The sequence below is a fragment of the Erinaceus europaeus genome, chromosome 9 (assembly GCF_950295315.1).
Source record: "Erinaceus europaeus chromosome 9, mEriEur2.1, whole genome shotgun sequence".
Classification (NCBI taxonomy): Eukaryota; Metazoa; Chordata; class Mammalia; order Eulipotyphla; family Erinaceidae; genus Erinaceus; species Erinaceus europaeus.
Window position 1 is genome coordinate 55,349,666 of NC_080170.1, and position 24,342 is coordinate 55,374,007.

A 24,342-nucleotide genomic window follows, 5' to 3' on the forward strand; every position below is an offset into this window, starting at 1 on the left:
GATATACATAAGACGCAGATGCCATTTGACTATATTTGTTGTGTTTTGCAGCCATGATTGAAGGCCTTCAGGTCACGGTTCCTGACAAGAAGAAGGTGGCCATGCTCTTCCAGCCCACAGTGCTTCGCTGCCATTTCTCTACATCCTCTCACCAGCCAGTGGTGGTGCAGTGGAAGTTCAAGTCCTACTGCCAGGATCGCATGGGGGAGTCTTTGGGCATGTCCTCGCCCCGGGCTCAGTCTCTCAGCAAAAGGAACCTGGAATGGGACCCCTACTTGGATTGTTTGGACAGCAGAAGGACTGTTCGAGTGGTAGCTTCAAAACAAGGCTCAACTGTCACCCTAGGAGATTTCTACAGAGGCAGAGAGGTCACAATAGTTCATGGTAATAATTCACGTGTGTGTGTGTGTGTGTGTATTATTGAGATAATAAGAGTTTACAGAGCCATTTTTCCACTTTCACACCCCTTCCAAAATGTTTGTGATTGGACCACAAAAAAGGGTAGAAACATCTATTCTCATATCTGACACGTAGACCTTAAAATAAATAAAATTTTTAAAAGAGAAGGCTGGGCAGTAGCGCAGCAGGTTAAGTGCACGTGGTGCAAAGCACAAGGACCTGTGTAAGGATCCCGGTTTGAGCCCTCAGCTCCCCACCTGCAGGGGGGGGTCACTTCACAAGCGGTGAAGCAGGTCTGCAGGTGTCTTTCTCTCTTCCTGTTTTCCCCTCCTCTCTTGATTTCTCTCTGTCCTATCCAATAACAGCAAGAGCTATAACAACAATAGCAATAACAACCACAATAACAGCAACAAAATGGGAAAAAATAGCCTCCAGGAGCAGTGGATTCATAGTGCTGGCACCGAGCCCCAACAATAACCCTGGAGGCAAAAATAAATAGATAAACAAACAAACAAATAATAGGGCTGGACGTTACTTAATACTCAGAGGATCAGTCCAAGAGGACTTAACAATTACTAACATCTATGCACCCAATGAGAAGCCATCTAAATACATCAAACATCTACTGAAAGAGCTATAGCAACATATCAGTAGCAACACTGTATAGTAGGGGATTTCAACACTCCATTCAACTTGACAGATCTTCTAGGCAGAGAATTATTAAAGATAAAGGAATTAGGGTTTGGGCGGTAGCGCAGTGGGTTAAGCGCAGGTGGCACAAAGCGCAAGGACCAGCGTAAGGATCCCAGTTCGATCCCCCAGCTCCCCATCTGCAGGGAATCACTTCACAGGTGGTGAAGCAGGTCTGCAGGTGTCTATCTTTCTCTCCCCCTGTCTGTCATCCCCTCCTCTCTCCATTTCTCTCTGTCCTATCCAACAACGAACGGCATCAACAATAACAGTAGTAACCACAACAAGGCTACAACAAGGGCAACGAAAGGGGGGAAATGGCCTGCAGGAGCAGTGGATTAATGGTGCAGGCACTGAGCCCCAGCAATAACCCTGGAGGCAAAAAAATAAAAAAAGATGAGGGAATTAAATGAATAGATAGGTAAACTAGAACTATTGGATATTTTCAGAGTCATTCACCCCAAGAAACTGGAATACACATTCTATTCAAGTCCACATGGGTCATCCTCAAGGATAGACCATATTTTAGGCCGCAAAAATAGTGTCAACAACTTCAAGAGCATTGAAGCATCTTCTCAGACCACAGAGGAATTAACATTTAACAACAAACAAAAAATTACTAAAAGTCCCCAAAATATGGAAACTCAGCAGTATATTACTTAACAACTACTGGGTCAAAGAGGAAATTAAGGGAGAAATCAAAATGTTTTGAGAATTCAATGAAAATGAAGATACAAGCTATCAAAATATTTGAGACACGGCTAAGGCAGTACTGAGAAGGAAGTTTATAGCCATACAAGCACACATTAGGAAACAAGAAAAAGCTCAAAATGTGATCACAGCAAGTCCACTGCCAAAGTACCAATCTCCCCCACCACTGTTCATTGAGTTCCTCCAGTCTTTACTCCCTACTCCTACCCTGCCCCTCCTGCAGTCAGAATCCAAGGGTTTTAATTTAACTTTGTCTTTCTCTTAATTTTGTTTCTTTCTATTCCTCAAGAGTGAGATTATCTAGTGTTTGTTATTCTCTGTCTGAATTTTCTTCTCTTAACATGATTCCCTCTTGTTCCATCCATTTTTTTTTTTTTTTTTTTTTTTTTTTACCAGAGCACTACTCACCTATGGCTTATGGTGGTGCAGGGGATTGAACCTGGGACTTCCGGAGCCTCAGGCATGAGAGTGTCTTTGCATAACCATTATGCATCTACCCCCACCCGTCATCCATGTTTTTGCACACAGAAGGATTTTTTTTTTTTAATAACCAAAGAGTATCATATTGAGTGTAAATGCTGCATCACCTTTGTCTATTCATTTTTGTTGGGCACTTTGATTGTTCTTAATAGCTTGATAATCTTATTTTATTTTATTTTTCTTATATTTGATAGGGTAGAGAAAAATTGAGAGGAGATGCAGAGAGGGAGTAAGAGAGACGCCTGAAGCACTGCTTTACCACTTGTGAAGCTTCTCTATTGCAGGTGGAGACAGAGGCTTGAACCTAGCTAGGTCTTTGCACATGGTAATGTATACTCTCAACCAACTACACCACTGCCTAACCCCTCATAATACTTCTGTTTTGAATTTAGGGAATGGGAGGTAGGTTAGTTCTGTCCACAGACAAAAAGGGCTATCTACCTATGCCTCTTTCAATTCCTCAGCACTTTGATTTTATCTGAAATGGATGCATCACAAAATTTATCAGATTGTTTTAGTGGGTTGGGGAGAGAAAGGAGGGTAGAGAATGAAGTAACTAGAGAAGACACAGAAATGAGCTTTGGAGGTTTTTTTTTTTTTTTTTTTTTTTTTCCCAAATCTGACTTCTAGTCTCAGGAATTGCTACCAGAATTGAATTGAAATAGGTTTTAGTGAAAGAATGTTTTCAGCCATTTGCCCTATAGTTTACCATCACTCTTTTCTGAACTCAAAAAGCAGCATTCCTTTGCTAGCAGAAGAAATGTATGTGTACATGTTACAGATCGAGATGGATGTCATGACTGACTCCTAGGTGGCTTTGCATTAATTCTGCCCTTTTTCCAGCTACCTAGAATGTTCAAGAAGAAAAGCCTGAAAAGACCCATTCGATTTTTTGAATTTTGAAGAACTCCTATGAAATCAGCTTTTTCTGGGAGTCTAGGGTAATTCTGGACTTTAACTGGTTCTGTGTAGTCCTAATTGAAAGTCACCTTCTACTCCTAAGCCTGGACTGAGCCCAAACCAGCTTCTGTGGCACTTTGATTCTCTTAATTTAGAAATGCTAGTTTTTTGTTTGCTTATTTTTGTGAGTTTTTTTGGGAGGTGGGGTGGGCATATGTTGTTTGCTTAATCTTATCAACCACTATCCAGGTAAAGAAATAGAAATTGGACATCAGGTAAAAACATAGGCACCCCAGAAAGGCTCCCTCCCCCTCCATTGTTCACTTCCTTTCAGAACTTGAGATTTGGGTCCTCTTTTTTGTGCAAACAGATGCAGATCTTCAAATTGGAAAACTCATGTGGGGAGACAGCGGACTGTATTACTGTATCATCACAACCCCTGATGATCTGGAGGGCAAAAATGAGGATTCAGTGGAGCTACTGGTGTTGGGTATGTGAAACCATCAGTGCCTGTCTCCTTTAGACCAGCTGTGCCTTTTCTCATGTCTTCTTTCCTGGACCTTCAGGTTTTACACACAAATTTATATTTTTGTGCATAGATGAATTTGTTTTGGAATATGCTTTTAATATTTATTTTGCTTTTTTTAAGGCTTAGTTATCAATGAGCAAAACAGAACCAGAACACCACTTTGGTATATGGTGTCAGAGATTGACCTTGGGACATCATGTTTGTAAGTCCTGCAGTCTGCCTCTGTGCTACCTTCCAGACCATAAAAATGAGCAGTTGCTGCATTTATTGCATCTTGCTTTTTGGAAATGATGACCCTCCTTTTATTATTGTTCTGTATGTTTCTATTTATCTCTTAGAGATTTTTTCTTCCTTGTTTATACTTAAACATTAACCCTGATTTCTATAGTGCTTATTCTTAATCTTTTAATATTTTATTTATTTTAGAGAGAGAAAGATGGAGAGAGATAGACTAGAACACTGTTCAGCTCTGGTTTATGGTGGTGCTAGAGATTGAATCAGAGACCTCAGAATCTCAGGCTGGAAATTTCTTTTTTTGCACAATCATTATGCTGTCTCCACAGCTGTAATCTTAATCTTGTATGTGCTAGTAGATAAGAATTCATTCCTAAGATAACAGAAATCTTTTACTACTCAATTACCTCCACTTAAAACAATCACAAAAAGTGATGAGTATAATGTCAGCCTGTTAATAAAAAGTGACCATGAAAGCATGGTATAGGAGGAATACTCATATTCTTATGAAAGAGAAACTTCTTGAAACCCAAAAGTGAATTATTCTTGAGGCATATATATATATATATATATATATATTCTTTATTAGCATTAATAAAAAATCATTACTTTCAATTTCTTTTTTAATATTTATTTTATTGATTTATTATTGGATAGAGACAGCCAGAAATTGAGAGGGGAAGAGGATATCTGTCAGAGAGAGAGAAAGAGACAGAGAGACACCTGCAGCCCTGCTTCACCACTCGTAAAAGCTTCCCTGCCTGCAGGTGAGAACCAGGGGCTTGAACCTGGGTCCTTGCGCTCTGTAATGTATGCACTTAACCAGGTACACTACTGCCTGGCCCCTACTTTCAATTTCTAATACCTTTTGTGGGTTGGGGAATGTCATTGAGAGATGACTTCCTTGGATGAAACTGAAAACTGAACACATAGTATATGTCCTATTAGCGTTGCTTGAACAAGAAAATTATGCAATATATAGAAATTAAGAAAAAAGATACATTATCTTTAGGAAAAGAGCTAAACACTTAAAGCCATTTTTTCCCATTTTTATAACATCTAAGAAACTGGATATAACAACTTGGGATAATATAGGAAATATTTTTTTAAATATTTATTTATTCCCTTTTGTTGCTCTTGTTTTTTATTGTTGTAGTTATTATTGATGTCATTGTTGTTGGATAGTACAGAGAGAAATGGAAAGAGGAGGGGGAAGACAGACAGGGGGAGAGAAAGATAGACACCTGCAGACCTACTTCACCTCCTGTGAAGCGACTCCCCTGCAGGGGGGAGCCAGGGGCTCCAACCGGGATCCTTAATGCAGGTCCTTGCGCTTTGCGCCACCTGCGCTTAACCCAATGCACTACCACCCGACTCCCCAATATAGGAAATATTATAGTGAGTTTGAAAAGAAAATTTTAGCCTGTGTGGGAAACTCAGTGCCCTGGAAGAAAGTGTAATTTGCCATTTAAGAATTTTAGTTTTACTCTATCATGACTGTATGAATAAATGATTATTTATTATTAATAATGGTTAATTTTTTTTTTCATGCTCAGTCCTTGGAAGCCGCAAAGGAGACTTTTTTTTTTTAATATTTTTTAAATTTATTTTTTATTTATTTATTCCCTTTTGTTGCCCTTGTTGTTTTATTGTTGTCATTGTTGTTGGATAGGACAGAGAGAAATGGAGAGGGGAGGGGGAAGACAGAGAGAGGGAGAGAAAGATAGACACCTGCAGACCTTCACCACTTGTAAAGCAACTCCCCTGCAGGTGGGGAGCCAGGGCTTGAACCAGGATCCTTATGCAGGTCCTTGTGCTTAGCGCCACCTGCGCTTAACCCGCTGCGCTACAGCCCGACTCCCAATAATGGTTAATTTTTATTAGAAGATTGATTTATTGTTTTTACCAGAAAACTGCTAGACTCCATAGTCTGGTTGTGCTGGAGATTGAATCTGGGACCTTTGGTGCCTCAGGCATGAAAGTATTTCTGCATAACCATTATGCTATCTCCCCATGAAGGTTGACAATTTAAATATGTGTTTCCTGGGTTTAATGTAAGAAGCATAACTGGTTATTTATGAAATACTGGTAAATATGACAGCTCTTCAAAATGAAATAAAACAAAAGGTATATTGATAGTGTAAAAGAACACGGGCTGGGCAATGGCACACCTGGCTGAGCTCACACATTAGCATGTACAAAAACCTGGGTTCAAGCCCCTGATCCCCATCTGCAGGAGGAAATCTTCACAAGTTGAAGCAGTGCTACAGGTATCTATCTCTCTGACCTCTGTCTCTCTTCTTCTCTGTCTCCTCTTCCCCTCTCAATTTCTCTTTGTCCTATCAAAATTATGGAAAAAGAAATAGTTCAGGGAGATCAGATTTGGAATCTGCTGTGACTCTGTTACTGAGAAGGGAATAAAAAGATAAATTTCTGCCTAATCACACAACTCTAATAACAAGATAAGTGGCACATTCAGCTTGCATTTAGGTAATTGCTAACAGTTATTTGGCCATGCAGCCATTTGCAGGAAAGTCATTGCCTGAGTCAGATGAGGTAAAAAACACTTTTAATCATTTAGTCCCAGGGAATGAAGAGAGTGAAATCCCTCTCATCCCTTTGTGTAGGACAAAAAGTACAGTCTACTAAATTCTACTGGGCAGAGATATTATTGTCAAGATCGAAGAGCAGGACCTCGAACCCAGGTGCTTGCATATAGTAATGTGTGCGTACAACTGGGTACACCACTGCCCTGTCCCCTCCCCCACAGTTTTCTAATTACACTCAACCTGAGTCACTGGTTCACTTATTGACTTATATATGAATAAGGGTTGGGGGAGCTGGGTGTGTTTGGTGTAATGACAGAGGACTTGGTACAAAGTAAGTGGGAAGAGTCTCCAGATACATAAAGTTAAATTGTATAAAAGAAGGATTGAGAACTTATTCTGTCTGTGTGGAAAGGTAAAATACTGATAGAACAAAAAGTGGAACTTGGGAGTTGGGCAGTAGTGCAGTGAGATAAGTGCAGGTGGCATAAAGCACAAGGACCTGAGGAAGGATCCCAGTTGGAGCCCCTGGATCTCTACCTGTAGGGGAGTCACTTGACAAGTGGTGAAGCAGGTCTGCACATGTCTTTCTCTCCCCCTCTCTGTCTTCCCCTCCTCTCTCCATTTCTCTCTGTCCTATCCAACAACAATGACAACAATAATAACTACAACAATAAAACAACAAGGGCAACAAAAAGGAATAAATAAATATATAAAAAAGTGAAACTTACAATGAAGGGAGTCCATCTTGGGGTGAGAAAAGAACTGTTAACCATTCAACTATCTAAAGATGGAAGACATGTTCTCAGGAGTAGTAATTTCTATGTCCTCCAGAGGATGAAAACTATCTTATAAGTTACTGTATTAGGCATTCAGACATAGGAAAAGATGTTTAACTTTGAGTTGTATTTGATTTCTAACAGTGTGATGATCAACCCAAGTGTTTTGACTTTTAGTCTGGTCTCTTTCCACAACACCACATGATCCATCTATATTAAGAAGCTATAGAATACTCCCCTGCATAAGCTATATTTTTAAAAATGTTCATGATTGAAGTTGTGGGTAGTAATTTTCATTTGTCCCAGATTTGCCTTAGAATTTCACTGTGTTCTTAGTGAAATTGTCTTGGGCTGGACATGCACTAACCTAGGCATAGTTGTTCTTACATGGATGGCATATCTCCCCATGTGCATGCCCCTCCCTCAGCCCCCTACATCTGATAGATCATTGTGGTTACTTGTTTCAGACGTTTCAGAAATATCCAAAGACATGTGATTCACAGAAATGGGAGGTCAACCACTGATTCAACCTTAAACACAATAACTGTTCCAAACACTCTTTAATTTCTTTTTGAGGATTCAGAAAGTAAAGTCATTCTTAAGTTGGAAATGCACAGTGTTTTGGGTACTTTGAGATGACAGTGACAGGTGTCTTAGAAATATTTAGACAGACATTTGGAATGGTAGGGGTGACAGGTATCTTAGAAATATTTAGACAGACATTTGGAATGGTAGGGCCATACCAACAGGCAATCACAGAAGGTATGAGTGTCCAGCAATAGGCCACCTGAGATTAGACAATGGTCTAGGATCAGTGGCAAAGACAGAGTGTTTATAACCTGGAACCATGCCACTGTTTAGATAGGAATAAAGTCCCCTTGGACAACTCCAGCTGGCAGGAATAACATTTCACCATTCAGGAAGGCTCAAGCAGAGAGGTTATTATTTTAAGATCTAAAAGCAGTTTGCCTTGGTCTTACTTCTTTCTATGAACATTATGAAGGCACAACCCCTTCTTCCTGATGTCCTGTGGGGAGGCTTGTTTTTCAAGGCCTTCAAGTAGGTAAAGGCCCAGTAAAAAGGCTCCAGTGAAAATATGGATGGACATCTAAGAATAGCAGACATGAGGCAAGGGCATTTAGATCAAAGCCAAAGGAGCTTTTCTAATGGTAAATAACAATTTTTGGAAATTAGAATTGGTTGAGGGAAATTATAGAAACTGTCTCTCATGAGCCTTCAACATGAAGTTGGTTCTGTTGTCCAGGATATTAGTATAAACAAAATGACATTCACAGTCTTTACTGTATCTTTTGACTTCATTTAAAAGGTGTATATAGGGAGTTGGGCAGTAGCGCAGTGGGTTAAGCACACGTGGTGTGAAGCGCAAAACCGGCGTAAGGATCCCTGTTCGAGCCCCCAGCTCCCCACATGCAGGGGAGTCACTTAACAGGTGGTGAAGCAAGTCTGTAGGTGTCTATTTTTCTCTCCCCCTTTCTTTCTTCCCCTCCTCTCTCTATTTCTCTCTGTCCTATCTAACAGTGATGACAATAATAATAACTACAACAACAATAAAAAACAAGGGCAACAAAAGGGAAAATAAATAAAATTTTAAAAAAGATGTGTATATTGCAGAATTAATTCTTTATATAGGGCATAGATGGGGAAGCTTTTATCTGCTAAAGACCATTTGAATGTTTATAACATCATTTGTGGGCCATACAAATTAACAACTTAAAAAGTTTCACCTTCTGCATCCCATAATGACCCTGGGTCCATACTCCCAGAGGGATAAAGAATAAGAAAGCTATCAGGGGAGGAGATGAGATATAGAGTTCTGATGGTGGGGATTGTGTGGAGTTGTACCCCTTTTATCCTGTGGTTTTGTTAAGGTTTCCTTTTTATAAATAAAAAATTAAAAATTAAATTAAAATGGAAAAATAAAAAGGGGGGGAAAGTTGACATTTAATGTTTCTATGGAAAAAGCTCCTATTGCCTTGGCAAGACCAGGCCAAATGATTTTCAGGCTATATACATAGGTTTTCAGGTCAGACTTATATATATGCTCTCCCCATATAGGGTGATATCCCAAATACTGCTGAATTCTTTTAATATTTTTCCATTATAGAAAAAAATGATGCATGCTAATTGGAAAATTTTCAAGCACAGCAGAAAAAATAGAAAAGAAAAACTTTCCTAAAGTCTCACATATGATACTTTTGCATTCTTTAGAATTCTTGTTTGGGTGGGCTTACTTAAGGAAGTTTTCTGGCTTAGATTGCTGAGTTCAGGGGTGTTATTCTGAGGTTCAAGCATGACTGAGTCTCACTGTTTAAATTATGTTTAAAAGAATGTCTCTGGGGCAGTGGAGATAGCATAATGATTATATGAAAAGACTTTAATGCCTGAGGCTCCGAAGCCCCAGGTTCAGTCCTATAAACCTGAGTTGATCAATGCTTTGGTGAGAGAGAGAGAGAGAGAGAGAGAGAGAGAGAGAGAGAGAGAGAGAGAAAAGAAGAAGAAGGAGGAGGGAGGAGGAGGAGGAGGAGGAAGGGGAAGGAGAAGAAGGAGAAGAAGAAGAAGAAGAAGGAGAAGGAGGAGGAGGAGGAGAAGGAGAAGAAGAAGAACAACAACAACAACAATAACAACAACAACAACAACAACTAACACCTATTCTCCTCAAACTCTTCCAGAAAATAGAAGAGGAAATATTCCCAAGTACCTTTTATGAGACTAGTATCATTTTGAACTCCAAAGCAGGAAAAGACTCCATCAAAAAAGAAAATTATAGACCTGTATCCCTGATCAACATTGATGCAAAGATTCTCAACAAAATCTTGGCTAATCAAAGCCAAGAATATAATAAGAGAATAGTCCATCATGACCAAGTAGGATTCATCCCTGGGAAACAGGATGGTTTAGCATCAACAAGTCAATTAATGTAGCCCACTATAGCAACAAAAAGACAGACAAAAATCACATGATCTTATCAACTGATGCAGGATAAGCATTTAATAAAGTCCAACAACCATTTATGATAATGGTTGTTTCTTCCTCGAGAAATTGGGAGTGGAAGGAAAATTCATCAACATAATAAAGGCTATATATGACAAACCCATGGCTAACATCATGCTCAACAAGTTAAAAATGAAAGTGACCTCCCTAAAATCAGGAACTAGGCAAGGATGTCCACTCTCACCACTTCTATTCAACATAGTTCTATAACTCCTCGCCATTTCAGTCAGGCAAAAATGAGATATTAAAGGAGTCCAAGTTGGGAAGAGTGAAATTAAATTATCATTATTTACAGATGATATGCTATTATACCTAGAGGGACCCAAAAACTTCAACAACAAAAAAACTACTGGAGATAATAAATTCAGTAAAGTAGCAGGTTACAAAATCAATACTTATAAATCTGTGGCATTTCTTTATACTAAGGCTGGGCCAAAGGAAAGGGAACTCAATGAAGCAATCCCATTTACAGTTTAATCCAAAAAAGTAAAATACCTAGGAATAAATCTAACAAAGGAGGTAAAGGACCTTTTTGATGAAAACTATAAGATATTGTTAAAGGAAGTAGAGGGTGACACAAAGAAATGGAAGAACACCCCCGTTCATAGATTGGAAGAATAAATATTACTAATATTGCAATCCTGCCAAAAGCAACCTGTAGATTCAGTGCAATCCTTACTAAAATTCCAATGACATATTTCAAGGAAATTGAACAACTCATTCAAAAATTTATATAGAATTATAAAAAACTACAAATAGCAAAAGCTCTCCTGAGGAAAAAGAAGAAAAATGGAGGGATCACAATTCCTGACTTTAGTTTACAATATAGTTAAAACAGTGTGGTATTGGAACAAAAATGGTTATATGGACCAATGGAACAGGATAGAGAGCCCAGAACTAAACCCACACATACATAGGCACATTATATATAATAAGGGGGCCAAAACTGTCCAAGAAGGAAAAGAAAGTCTCTTTAACAATGGTGTTTGAATGGAATTGGACAACTACATACAGAAAATGAAAGTAGACCACCACCTAACACCGTGCACTAAAATTAACTCAAAATGGATCAAAGATAGGCATCTTAGACCTGAAACTATAAAATACATAGAAAAATACAATGGTGAAACATTTCAGAACCTCAGTATTAAAGATTTATTTGGAGACTCCACTCCATGGGCAAGGGAAACAAAAGTGAATAAATGGGACTATATTAAATTAAAAAGCTTTTATACATCAAAAGAAAATTTCATAAGAATTAGCAGGAACCCCCATAAATGGAAAAAGATATTTGCACACTAGTTGTTAATATCAAAGATCTACAGCCCAACAAAAAGAAAAATAACAACCTAATTAAAAAGTGGGCAGAAGATATGAACACCCCCCACCTGCAAGGGGGTGACTTCGCAAGCAATAAAGCAGGTCTACAGGTGTCTTTCTCTTCCCCTCTCTATCTTCACCTCCTCTCTCAATTTCTCTCTGTACTATCCAACAACAACAGCAGCAACAACAATAATAATAACAACAGCAACAATAACGATGGAAAAAAGATGGCCACCATGGATTTGTAGTGCAGGGATCAAGCCCTCGCGATAACCCTAAAGGCAGACAGACAGAGAGAGAGAGAGAGAGAGAGAGAGAGAGAGAGAGAGTTCTTTAAAGAAGAGATACACATGGTCCACAGATATACACAGAGATGTTCTAATTCGCTCATCATCAGAGAAATGCAGATTAAAACCACACTGAGATTCTACCTCACACCTATAAGCTCCATCAATAAAACAAGGGAAGATAAGTCTTAGAGAGCTTGTGTACAGAGAGAAACTCTACTACACTGCTGGTGGGAATGTAAACTGGTGCAACCACTCTGGAGAACAGTATGGAGAATCTTTCAACACATACAAATGGAAATGCCATATGACCCAGCAATTCCACCACTAGGCATATACCCATAAGATATAATAACACTGATTCAAAGGGATACATGCATCCCTGTGTTTATAGCAGCTCTATTTACAGTAAAAAAATCTGGAAATAAACAAAATGTCCTTTAACAAATGGCTGGATAAAAAAGTTATGGGATATATACTCAACAGAATAGTATACAACAATAAAAAGGGATGTTATTGTGCCTTTGGGATAAAGTGGATAGAATTGAGATTATGCTCAGTGAAGCAAGTAAGGAAGTGAAGGACAACTAGAATGGTTTCTCTCACATACAGAGTATAAAGAATTGAATATATAAATGTAAAAAAAAACTATTGTCAAGACTGTGAGAGAACTATAGAGGTTATCTATGGGGTGGGGATGGGGATACAGACCTTTGGTGGTGGGAGTGGTAAAAAATAAAATATATACTCTCTGAATTTTAAAAAATGCAATTTAATAAGTGTGTGTGTGTGTCTCCTCTACTAACTTCCTTCTCAGGCAGACTAGACCATTTGGGTCCCTCCAGGCTTCCAGGATCTTTGATACCTTCTGTGTCAAGTGAACAAAGCTCCTCTTTCTCCACTTTTAGCAAAAGCCATATTATTAGAGTATGTTGTGCCTTGGGAGATGAATGTAGTGCAGTTTACCCTTGAGCAACATGAATTGGAACTGTTGATCCACATTCATGCTTTTTTTTTTTTTCAATAAATACAGTGACCCTCCACACTCATTTGGAACAGGGTTCCAGTTTATGCACTCAATCTAGTGTTTGTTGAATCCTGGATACTGAGCTCATGAATATAGAGCATGGTCTGTGATGGTCCCAAACCTCCATGAAGTGTGGAATTTGCTAACGGGTGTGTGTGTTGAGCATAGTCTCAGGGGACTGTAGCTAACTTTTGGGAAAATCAGAAGTTGTATTTGAATTTTTATCTGTGATGAATAAGGGAAGGGTATTGGTACCTGATTTCTAAATTGTTCAAAGGTTAGTTGTATACCACCAACTTCAACTCACACATTGGAATTGAAAGAAAAGGGGGAAAGAGTAGCTTCTGAAAGGAAACCAGACAATTGTTTCCAACTGAAGAAGAAGAAGAAAAAAAAAAGCCAGCTTTCATGCCTGAGGCACCAAAGGTCCCAGGTTCAATCCTCAACACCATAAGCCATCTGGGGGGGGGGGGGGAGAGAATGAATGAGAATAAAGGAAAAGAGGAAAAGAAGGGCTAGAGAGACAGCATAATACTTCTGCAAAAAGACTCTCATGCAGTCTGGAGAACTCTCAGTAGGATAGAAATGGGCCTACCCTACAACCTTGCAATTCCTCTTCTGGGGATATGTCCTAAGAAACCAAACATATCTATCCAAAATGGTGCGTTCATACATATGTTCATAGCACAATTTGTAATAGCCAAAATCTGGAAGCAACCCAAGTGTCCAACAGCAGATGAGTAGCTGAGAAAGCTGTGGTGGAATACTACTTGGTTATAAAAAAAATGATGAATTCACCTTCTTTCCTCTATCTTGGATGAGGCTTGAAGGAATCACATTAAGTGAGATAAACCAGAAAAAGAAGGATGAATGAGGGGTGATCTTACTCATAGAAGTTGAGAAATAAAAAAACAGAAAGAGAAACACAAAGCAGAATTTGGACTGGGTTTGGTGTCTTGCACCAAAGTAAAGGACTCTAGGAGTGGGTAGGGTTTCCAGGTCCTGGTACATGATAGTAGAGGAGATCTAGGCAGAGAGCTAGAATGTTTTGCAGAAAACTGAGAAATTTTACATAGGTAATTTACTGCTGACTGTTAACCATTAACCCCCCCCATAAAATTTTTAAAAAATAAATTAAAACTACTTTTAAAAAAAAGACTTTCATGCTTGAGGCTCTGAGCTTCCAAGGTTCAATCCCCAGCACCACCATAAACCAGAGCTAAGCAGTGCTCTGGTGTTCCTCTCTGTATCTCTCTCACTAAAATAAAATAATATATATTTTTTCTATAAAGGAGAAGAAGTCAAGAAGGGGAAGCAGCAGCAGGAGGAGGCAGGAAAGCAAAATCAAAATTCTTAACCTTCTTCAGAACTTATCATTTTCTGCTTCTTCATAACAAATTCAAGACTGTTCCAGGAGACCTAAAATAGGCATACTCTAACAGGTCCACTGGAGAAGACACTAACCAGGCTTGTTTCTTCCCTAGGGAGGTAATGCTACAGAATTCCCTTTTGTTTTCCTGTCAGACTTTTATTTTCCTCCTCTCTCCTCCTGTGACTTGCCCAGAGGTACACCACCTATTATCCAGACAAGGGATAAAGGAGCAGGCATGCGTGAAGATTTCTTTTTTTGTCAAGCTATTCACAATACTGTGCCTGATTTGTTATTCTGGTCTAAAGTAAACCTTTCTGCCCATTAGTATTAAAAAGCCTTTAAGAGTATAGTAGGAAATCAGTAAGTTTCTTAGGAGGGAACATTTCAGAAGTTGCAACTGACTTTAGGAATTTCTGATTAGAACCTCTTACTAAGACTGTATAGAAATGCATTAGCATTCTCAGGTCAGTGCTGCCTCATTTGAATCCAATGCACCCCATCCCAACCCCCACCTCTACCCCCACCCCCATGACTAGCTCTGGCTGTTTAGAAAGGCTACTCATTACCAAGGCTCCCTTTACTCTCCCCTCCCTTTTCTCCTCTTTGCCAGCCCCAATCCAGTGCTGCTCACTGAGGAGATTTGCCAATTAAAAAGGGAGAGTTCCCATGGCAACTGCCTCCTTAGAGGTCTTTTTTTTTTCTTGCTAAAACTTTGATCTCTGAGAGTTACCCTGCTGTTTCACTAGAAGATTTACAAACAGAAGAAGAGGGGAAAATAACTTAGAAGAAAGATAAAGTTTACTCCTGGCAGAAATAAGAGAAGGAGTTAATTACAGAATCAAACTCTAGTCATAAATTTGGAAGCTACTCTTTGGGAATCTCTTCTGATTTGGGTTGTCCCCGTATTTTTTAAAGATAATGTTATAATTTTATTGGGAATGTCATTTTACAAGACAGCTGTTGTCTCAGGAGTACAGTACCACCACCAAAATGCCATCTTCCTGTGCCTACATTTTCATGTACACACTCTAATATGCTTCAGATATATTGACCACATCTGGAAGATGTCAAGTGGAGTTGATTCCTCTAGGAGAGCAGAGCCAACCTTTTTGGTCTGATTAGACACCTGTATCTTCAAATTCTTTGTTTTCTTCCTCCTTTCCTTTCTTCTTCCCTTTCCTCCTTCTTTCCTTCTTTTTGTTGCCACTAGGGTTATTAACTGCTGGAACTTGATGCACAAGGAATCTACTGCTTCCAAAGGCCATTTTCTTCCTTTTATTGGTAGAACAGAGAGGGAAGAGGGAGCTTGAGAGAGAGAGAGAGAGACCGAGACCTGCAACAATACTGCTTCACTGCTCATGAGGCTTTCCCCCTGTAGGTGGAAAATGGGAGCTTGAACTTGGGTCTTTCCACAAGGTAATGTGCATGCCACTGCCTAGTCTCTACAGAGTACCAGAAGAGCTGAGATAACTCTGCTAGCCCCCATGCAAGGAGAGTCAGAATGGTAGTAGTCAGCTTTTTAGGCCTCTACCCCCTTTATTCTAGACCTCTTTTTGGTTCTACCTGCTCAGCCCCAAGCATACCAAATTCCTCTATTGGTCTTGGTTTAAAAAGAACCAGAAAAATGTGTTGAGTTGGAGGAGTCAGAAAAGTTACCAGACATCAACTGGAATTTGACCCCAACTAATGATTGACTATAAGAAACTTTCTACCGTGTAACAAGGAGATCTAGATGGTTTTCCCCCTGAAAGACTTTGGATCCTGCCTCTTTGCAAGAAGTCTCTTATGGTCTCAGGACTTCTGTTACTTTTTTTTTTTTTCTTTTTACCAGAGCACTGTTCAGCTCTGGCTTATGGTGATAGGGGAGATTGAGCCTGGGACTTTGGAGCCTCAGACATGAGAGTCTCTTTTCATAACCATTATGCTATCTATTCCTGCCTGTCTCAGGTCTTCTGAACTGCAGTATGATAGCCTTTATTTTTTTGATAAGCACCAGGAATGGGGTCAGTTTTGCTTCAAGTAATGACTGGTGTTTAAATTATGATTCAAACTTGAGTAGTATTTTTGCATATTATGTACATCCTTAGCACAGTGTGGGTACAAAACCAATAAATGACTCTCTTGCACATATAAAATCACTATTGTTTTGTAAAGATAAAAATTATATTTCTGAAGCAATTTGAAAGCAATACAAGAGTTTAAATCTGTATTTTATATTATCATTTAAGCTGTTGAATCTCAAAAGGTGGTATCTTTGCTCTCAGGAGACATTGGGTAGTGTCTGCAGGCACTTTGGTTGTCACAGCTTATTAGGTACTATGATATCTCATGGGCAGAGGCCATACAAACTACTAAACATACCACACTGCACATGACAGCTTTTTCACCGCAGTTATCAATAATGTCAAAGTTGCATTGGATCCTGGATAAGGTCACTGTGATGAGCATGAACCTTGAGATCAGACATTCCTGGACTTACAATCTCTGGGACAACTCCGAGAATCTCGGGTCCTCTGTAAAAAGCAGGAGAGGGTAATATAAGGTATGTAGAGGAAGTGCTGTTAGGCTTAAATGAGAACTCAGTGCATGTGAACTCCCATCCCCAGAACTCACTGCCAGTGTGTATCTGCCTCAATCTGGGGAACCATCTAGGGAAGTCAGCTTTCCTGCAGTCACTTCTATAGGCAGAGGCTTTAATGAGCCATCTGTAAATGAGAAGTGCTAATGTCATTGTTTTCTCAATGACATTTGTGCAGTGGCAACCCTAACTGCTTGTGGGAACTTTCCTGCTGGAGCATTTCAGGGCATTGTGTCCCAGCACCTTGTCTCATTCTGGTTTCTGTCGGAAGCCTCATTTCTCAGCAGCTGTCCCTCAATTAATTACAGAGTATTTGCTGCATAACCTAACACAGGGTTAGCTCTCACAGACCATTTGGTAAAATCTGTAGGACTTGGGGAAATACCTAATACTTGGTCAGGATTGAGGGACCTTGGAAAGACTTTAGTAGAAATACTTTATCATCCAAACTAGCATACTCTTGAGAGTGGAAGGGGAGACTTGATCATTTGTGTTTTGACAATGGACACAAACTGAAACTAAACAAATTAGTGTGATAGTCACCCATCATTAGGCTGACCCCCTGAAAGGGTCTCTTTTTGATTGACAAACAGAAAATAGGAGCATTTAAAGCAGGTCGATGTCTACTCACCTTCAACTGTGGAACATCTAGTGCTGGCTGGCATATGATTTCTGGGGTCTGAGGAGCCTAATACTCATGCCTGGTGGTGATTGACCCTAACTGAAGAGTGAGGATCTTGGTTTGTTAGGAAAACTGCTTCTCCCCTCCCCCTTGGCATGCCCTTTTCCTCCCATCCCACCCCCAGCCCCAGCTCTAGCCCTCACCATTTCTCTGCACTTGTTACTCATCACCCTGGGAGGAAACTCTGGCCTTCAGTCAGCACATTCCTGAAGCCAGTGGTTGCCATGGCTACCAAGCTGCCAGCTCCATTGTGGTCTGAAAGCTGGGACTGAAGGGATGGGAAAGAACCCAGAAATCAGCCTGGAGAGAAAGAATGCAGCCCTTAAAAGCTGGTTTGGAGGCCTTTGTTCCATCTTTCTCCACAGCCAGCTGCCACTTTTTAAGTGTGCAAACAAGTCTCCCATGGTGGCCTAATGGTTAGGGTAAGTGTGCACATCCAGCAGTACTTCCAATTTGAAGCTGAGAAAGCTCCATGGTCCAAGCTCCTTGTACTAAAAGGGAAACAGAAGAAAGGCAGAAATCCTAACAGTCTTTGACCTCTTAGTGTTAGACTGTTAGAGTTTGTTTCATCAAGGAATCTCCTGTAACTACCCTGGCACCTTGGTGCTTGTTCCAGCCTAGTAGATGAAATTCAGTGAGCTTGGCACTCTAGAAACTCAATCTCCTTCATCCTCAGAATCCCAATCTCCTCCATGTTGTGTGGAACAGTCTAGCTGTATTCTACATATTGCCTCCAGTGGATCAAACTTTTCCATTACTAATCGTATTTTGCGTCTCTTCAGGCTCAGTGAATGAGAAGAGAGCACTTTGCACCTTGCAAAGAGTACTGTGCAGTCATTTTTAGTCTGTGGCATCAAGATGTGGATGCCTATTAATTAAATCATACTATGTTATGATGTATTCAGTAATCCTTTTTTTCTCATTGCAACTTTAAAAGGCACTAAAGTTTTTAACAACCTCCAAAATTCTCTACATCCCAAAATTATACTTTAATTATATATACTGCATATTACTAAATGCTATAAAATCATAAATGCAAATAAGTTCAGGTTCTCCTCCTACTAGGAGAACAGACACTAGTTATTGCTTATTTCTAAATGGAGGATAAACAATTCTTGAAAGAGACTGAGCTGTTGGGAAAAGGTATTGGAACAGGGGTGAGTAGACTATTCTTGGTTCAATCATTAGGCAGCTATGTGACTTTGACTAAGACTCTTAACTTCTCTGAGCCTTAGATTCCTGAATATATGGGGTGGATGATGAATTAGATTACCTCTCAGATTTTTTTTTTTTTGCCTCCAGGGTTATTGCTGGGGCTTGGTGCCCACACCACGAATCCACTACTCCTGGAGGCCATCTTTTTTCCCCCTTGTTGCCCTGGTTGTTTTATCATTGTTGTAGTTATTGTTGTTTTTATTGCTGTCATTGTTGTTGGATAAGACAGAGAGAAATGGAGAGAGGAGGGAAAGACAGAGAGGGGGAGAGAAAGACAGACACCTGCAGACTTGCTTCACCGCCCATGAAGTGACTCCCCTACAGGTGGGGAGCGGGGGGCTCGAACCGGAATCCTTACGCCAGTCCTTGTGCTTTGCGCCATGTGTGCTACCGCCTGACTCCCTCAGATTTTTTTCTCCATTTGTAAAACATGACTCTAAAATTATTTGTGAGTAGAAGTCAGTATCTTGATTCAAGTTGTAATCACTGCCAAAATCCCAGTATATTTATTAAGAGTTAATTGTAGATAGTCCAGTATTAATCACTACATGGAGAATCCACTGTTAGAATTACTATAATTTTAAATGACTAAAATATAAAAGATAACAAAAGCACTTAAGTATATAATTTGTAAATATATATAAAAGAAAGGGAGGCCATAACCATATTTGTGATGGATAATTGTAAATTATATTTATTGAATGCATAGTTGCCATGGAAGTACAGAGTTGTAAAACAGTGATTGTGTGCCCTTGGAAATTTCCAGTCTATTTGCGACTCCAAATAATCATAGAAATAACTTCACATGTAAAGGGTCAGAGAAAGACATCTCCATGGAAGATTAGGAGAAGAGAGAAACAGATGGCTACATCCCTGAAAAAAAATTATATAGGGCATTTTAGGTAAACTTGGAAGTAGGAAAGAACACAGATATGCATTAAACTGAAGACAAAAGTTGAGGAAGAAAAGCATCCTGTATTGTCATAAATACAAGGTTCATTAGTATAAGATATTGGGAGCCCACAAGAGAACTACAAGATAATTATCAAAGAGATGAATGGTAATGCATGTGGTATTAACTGGTAAAATTGTCATGTGGTATACCAGGAGTGTTCAAACCTGGGGTGCAGGCATGACAAAGCAGGTGGCATCCAAATTTAACCATCTCACTGATTCTCCTATTTTCTCATTGAGAACCTATTTCTATCTGGACTAAGTAAAAGACAATGTAGTGAGAATAAATCAGTCCCTACTCACCACCTATGGGGGCAGGAGGGAAAGCTTCATGAGCAGTGAAACAGTGATGCAGGTGTCTCTCTCCCTCTCTATCTCTCTCCCCTACCTCATCCTTCTCTCTCAATTTCTCTATGTCTTATCAAATAAAAGAAAGGGGAAACAGTTTTTTAAAATGGCCACCAGGAGTGCTGCAGGCACTGAGCCTGCGCATAATCCTGTGGCAGTAAGAGAGAATGAGAATGAATTAAATCAAATAATGAAGATTTACCACAGGAAACATTCCTAGGTCCTCCTGGGAGAGGTGCCTCCATGCCAAGCATAGACCAGATCTTGCCCTGGAGGATTCCATCCTGCTAGTTGAGGGTCAGGAACCCCTGCAGCCCAAGATAGCTGTCCAAAGTGTATGCAGGGGTCCCTCAAGCCTGGAGAAGGATGCAATTCTTACCAAACTTTCTTAGAGGATTCTATAAACATCTTTCAGTTCCTTTCATGCTATGTATGGTAATGATGTGAACAAATCAGGAGGCTGAGAAGTAATTTAGTTACTGTCTAAATAAAGAAGGACATGGTTTATCGTGAAAGGTGCAAAATGATGGTATGAGTAGAAAAATGGGAGACCAGGCAAGGGCTTTGTCTCCAGGGAAAAGTCCCAGGACCTAGTGAAACCTAATGTTGAAAGTGAAAATCAGGAGGCTGGGTGGTGGCACACCCAGTTAAGCGCACATAGTACTATGAGAAAGGATAGAGCATGCTGCCAGAAGCAGTGGGTTGTAGTGCCACCACCAAGCCCCCGTGACTGGAGGCAAATATTAGTTGATTAATTGATTAATTAATTAATTAAAAAGTGAAAAGTTGGGGCGATAGCAGAATGCTTATGCAAAGAGACTCTCATATCCGAGGCTACAAAGTCCCAGGTTCAATCCCCCACCACAAACCAGAGTTTACCAGTGCACTAGTGAAAATAAAATAATTTCTTTAAGGGTAACAACAACAAAAAACCAAGGGCAACAAAAAATGAAAAATATTTTTTAAAAATTAAAAAAAAGGAATATGGAGTAGAAATTTTTTGGAGATGAAGAATAATATATAACAGTGGCCTTTGTAAATTTGGGGTCTAAAAACTACTTTTTAAAATTATTTTATTTTATTTTATTTTTATTATTTTTTATTTAAGAAAGGAGACATTAACAAAATCATAGGATGAGGGGGTACAACTCCACACAATTCCCACCACACAATCTCTATATCCCGTCCCCTTCCCACTAGCTTTCCTATTCTCTATCCCTCTGGGTGCATGAACCCAGGGTTGTAGTGGGTTGCAGAAGGTGGAAGGTCTGGCTTCTGTAATTGCTTCCCCGCTGAACATGGGTGTTGACTGGTCGGTCCATACTCCCAGTCTGCCTCTTTCCCTAGTAGGGTGGGTCTCTGGGGAAGCTGAGCTCCAGGACACATTGGTGGGGTCTTCAGTCCAGGGAAGCCTGGCCGGCATCCTGATGGCATCTGGAACCTGGGGGCTGAAAAGAGAGTTAACATACAAAGCCAAACAAATTGTTGAAGAATCATGGACCCAAAGGATGGAATAGTGGAGATAAAGTTTTGGGAGGGTACTCACTGCAAACTCTAGTGTACTTCTGCTTTCAGGTATATATTTGCCCTGGTTTATGGATACATGTGGACATATGCTCTATCTCCTGGAACCTGGTCTATATCTAGGTTTTGGGACTTTGTTAGGAAGTGAACCACCTGAGATGGAGTTAGAGAATACTATGAAAGGAAAGGTCTCACTCGAGTGATGAAGCTGAAGGGTTGTCATTCCACACCTGAAGTCTCTGGACACAGTCTGAAGTGATGCATGCTGGGGTGGCACTCGTGTTGATTAGGTTGCGATCAGCAGATGCAATATTATTTGATAAGAATTGGGAGAAGCATATGGGAAAGTAGGCCCTACCCCAGGGTCCCAAGACTGGGGGAAGTTTAGGCTCTATAGTGGAAATATGAGGTTCCTGTTGTCTTAGGGTTCAAGAAGACAATGGATAGTTATTGATAACATCACATTATTTGGTAATTGGGTTAACTTTGAAAAGTCCCTTTGTTAGACATACAATCAATTTCCCCCTCTCATATTAATTAAATAGTGACTTATATGACTACTATAGGTGTGTACATAAACACCATTCCCACCACTAAAAGATTGTGTCCCATCCCACCCACCCACCCTCACCCCCATCCCCACCACCCCCCCTGCCGGCCCAGGAAGCCGCATGTCCATCCTCCCCCTCACTACAGGGTTTTTACTTTGGTGTCCTACTTTCAATTTAGTCAGATCCTGCTTTTAGTTTCCCTTTCTGATCTTCTTTCTCAACTTCTGTTGATGGGTGGGATCATCCCATACTCATCTTTATCTTTCTGACTTAGCTCACTTAACATAATTACTTCTAGCTCTGACCAAGATGGGTCAGAGAAGTTGAGTTCATTGTTCTTAGTAGCTGCATAGTACTTTTTAAATTTTTTTTAAAGATTTATGAGTTAATGAGAGAGAGAACCAGGGAATCACTCTGGTACATGCAATGTCAGGAATCAAACTCAGTACCTTATGCTTGAGAATCCACCGTGCCACATCCCAGAACACTAGGGGAAAAATTGAGATACATTTTTGTGAGTGTCAAAAGTCTTGATTCCTGCCCCTCAGGTCCACATACTCTGTTACTGGGTTCTCCACATGAAATAAATAAATAATTACTTTAATCTTTGTGGTCCTAGAGGTGGCGCACTGGATAAAGCACAGGACACTCAAGCAAAAGGTCCCAAGTTCAATCCCCAGCAGCACATGTCCCAGAGTGATGTCTGGCTCTTTCTCTTTCTCTCTCTGCCTATCTTCTTCATGAATAAATAAATAAATATATTTTTAAGTGAAAAGCAGCTGATAGGAAGGAAAAGTCATTGGATTTGGCAGGAATAAAGTTCTTTGACCCTCGTAAGTCTTGTGACCCAGAGCAGATGACTAGCATTGTTTACTTGTACTTATACCACTGGACAAACTGCAGGCCAAATGTGAGACTCTAGAGTCTATGGAGCATCTTTTTCCTGTGTCTCCACATAGAACCAAATAAATATCTTTGTTAAGTAGGGGATGAATTAATCTGAGACACTCAGAAACAAGCAGGTTCTCAAGAATACACACATATGGGGCTGAGAAAATAGTACAGTGCATAGGACTTGGATGTTAGAGGTCCCAGGTTCAATCTTCTCAGTACCAATAGTGACAGGCAAGCAGTGCTCTGGAGGTAGAAAAAAAAAAAAAGATGAAGAAAGGAAGGGGATTGGGCTATAGCACAGCAGGTTAAGCGCACATGGCATGAAGCATAAAGATCCCCAGTGTAAAGATCCCCGTTTGAGCCCCCGGCTCCCCACTTGCAGGAGGGTTGCTTCACAAGTAGTGAAGCAGGTCTGCAGGTGTCTATCTTTCTTTCCCCCTCTCTGTCGATTTCTTCCCCTCTTCTCTCGATTTCTCTCTGTCCTATCCAGCAATGACAACAATAATAACAATATCAATTCCCCAATAAAGAAATTTTAAAAGAAAAAATAATAATAATAACAATATCAACAAGGGCCACAGGGCAACAAAAATGGGAAAAATGATCTAGAGTAGTGGATTGATAGCGCAGGCACCGAGCCACAGCAATAACTTTGGAGGGAAAAAAGGGAAGGAAGGAAGGAAGGAAAACAGAGTTCATCTGGGGTGACAGCAGCAGCCATCAGATAAGATAGAGAATCATATAGGTCAGATGGTGTATTGTTTGCATCACAGTGCTTGTTTCTACCCAGACTATTCATCCCAAAATGTATTAGTCAGTTTAACCCTTATAGACATGACTATGTGGTATGAATCTGACTTTCTGTGTGCATGTACACATTATTAGTATGCCTGACTTGTTTGGCTTATTTAAGTGAAAATTTCCCTAAAATTGTGCATTTTGCAAGATTTGGGGAAAACTGTTTTGAGTGCTTATGTGAAAACTGTATTTTCTTCTGATGTTTTAGCTATGGTTTGAAAAGAATAAATGTGGCCTTCTATTTTTAGGGTTTTCTTTCCACCCTTTTCTCAGATATTAAAGTGACTTGTAATTGCTACTCTTAAATGGAATCCTGGGAAAATGACAGTGATTCACAAGTGTTGGTAAAGTGCTGCTGATATCAGGAAAGTATTTACTATGATTGTTTGGACTCTCTCAAAGCAGCCCTCCATTGGGTATAATTGAATAGGAAGAAAAGATAGAACATTTCTAACTGGCACCAGCATTTTTTAGGGATTGTTAAGCAAGAAGCCGGAGGCAAATAGACC

General features: G+C 39.9%; 1 protein-coding gene across 4 annotated transcripts in view; it reads left to right on the forward strand.

The window, feature by feature from the left end:
• Nucleotides 1-24,342, forward strand: part of ILDR2 (immunoglobulin like domain containing receptor 2) — an 89,360-nt gene that overhangs the window by 20,828 nt on the left and 44,190 nt on the right. For all 4 annotated transcript variants that reach the window (XM_007528778.3, XM_016190667.2, XM_016190666.2 and 1 more), the window contains exons 2-3: nucleotides 52-384; nucleotides 3,551-3,670. In XM_007528778.3, coding sequence (XP_007528840.3) covers nucleotides 52-384; nucleotides 3,551-3,670 — 453 coding nt within the window. The remainder of the gene's footprint in view (nucleotides 1-51; nucleotides 385-3,550; nucleotides 3,671-24,342) is intronic.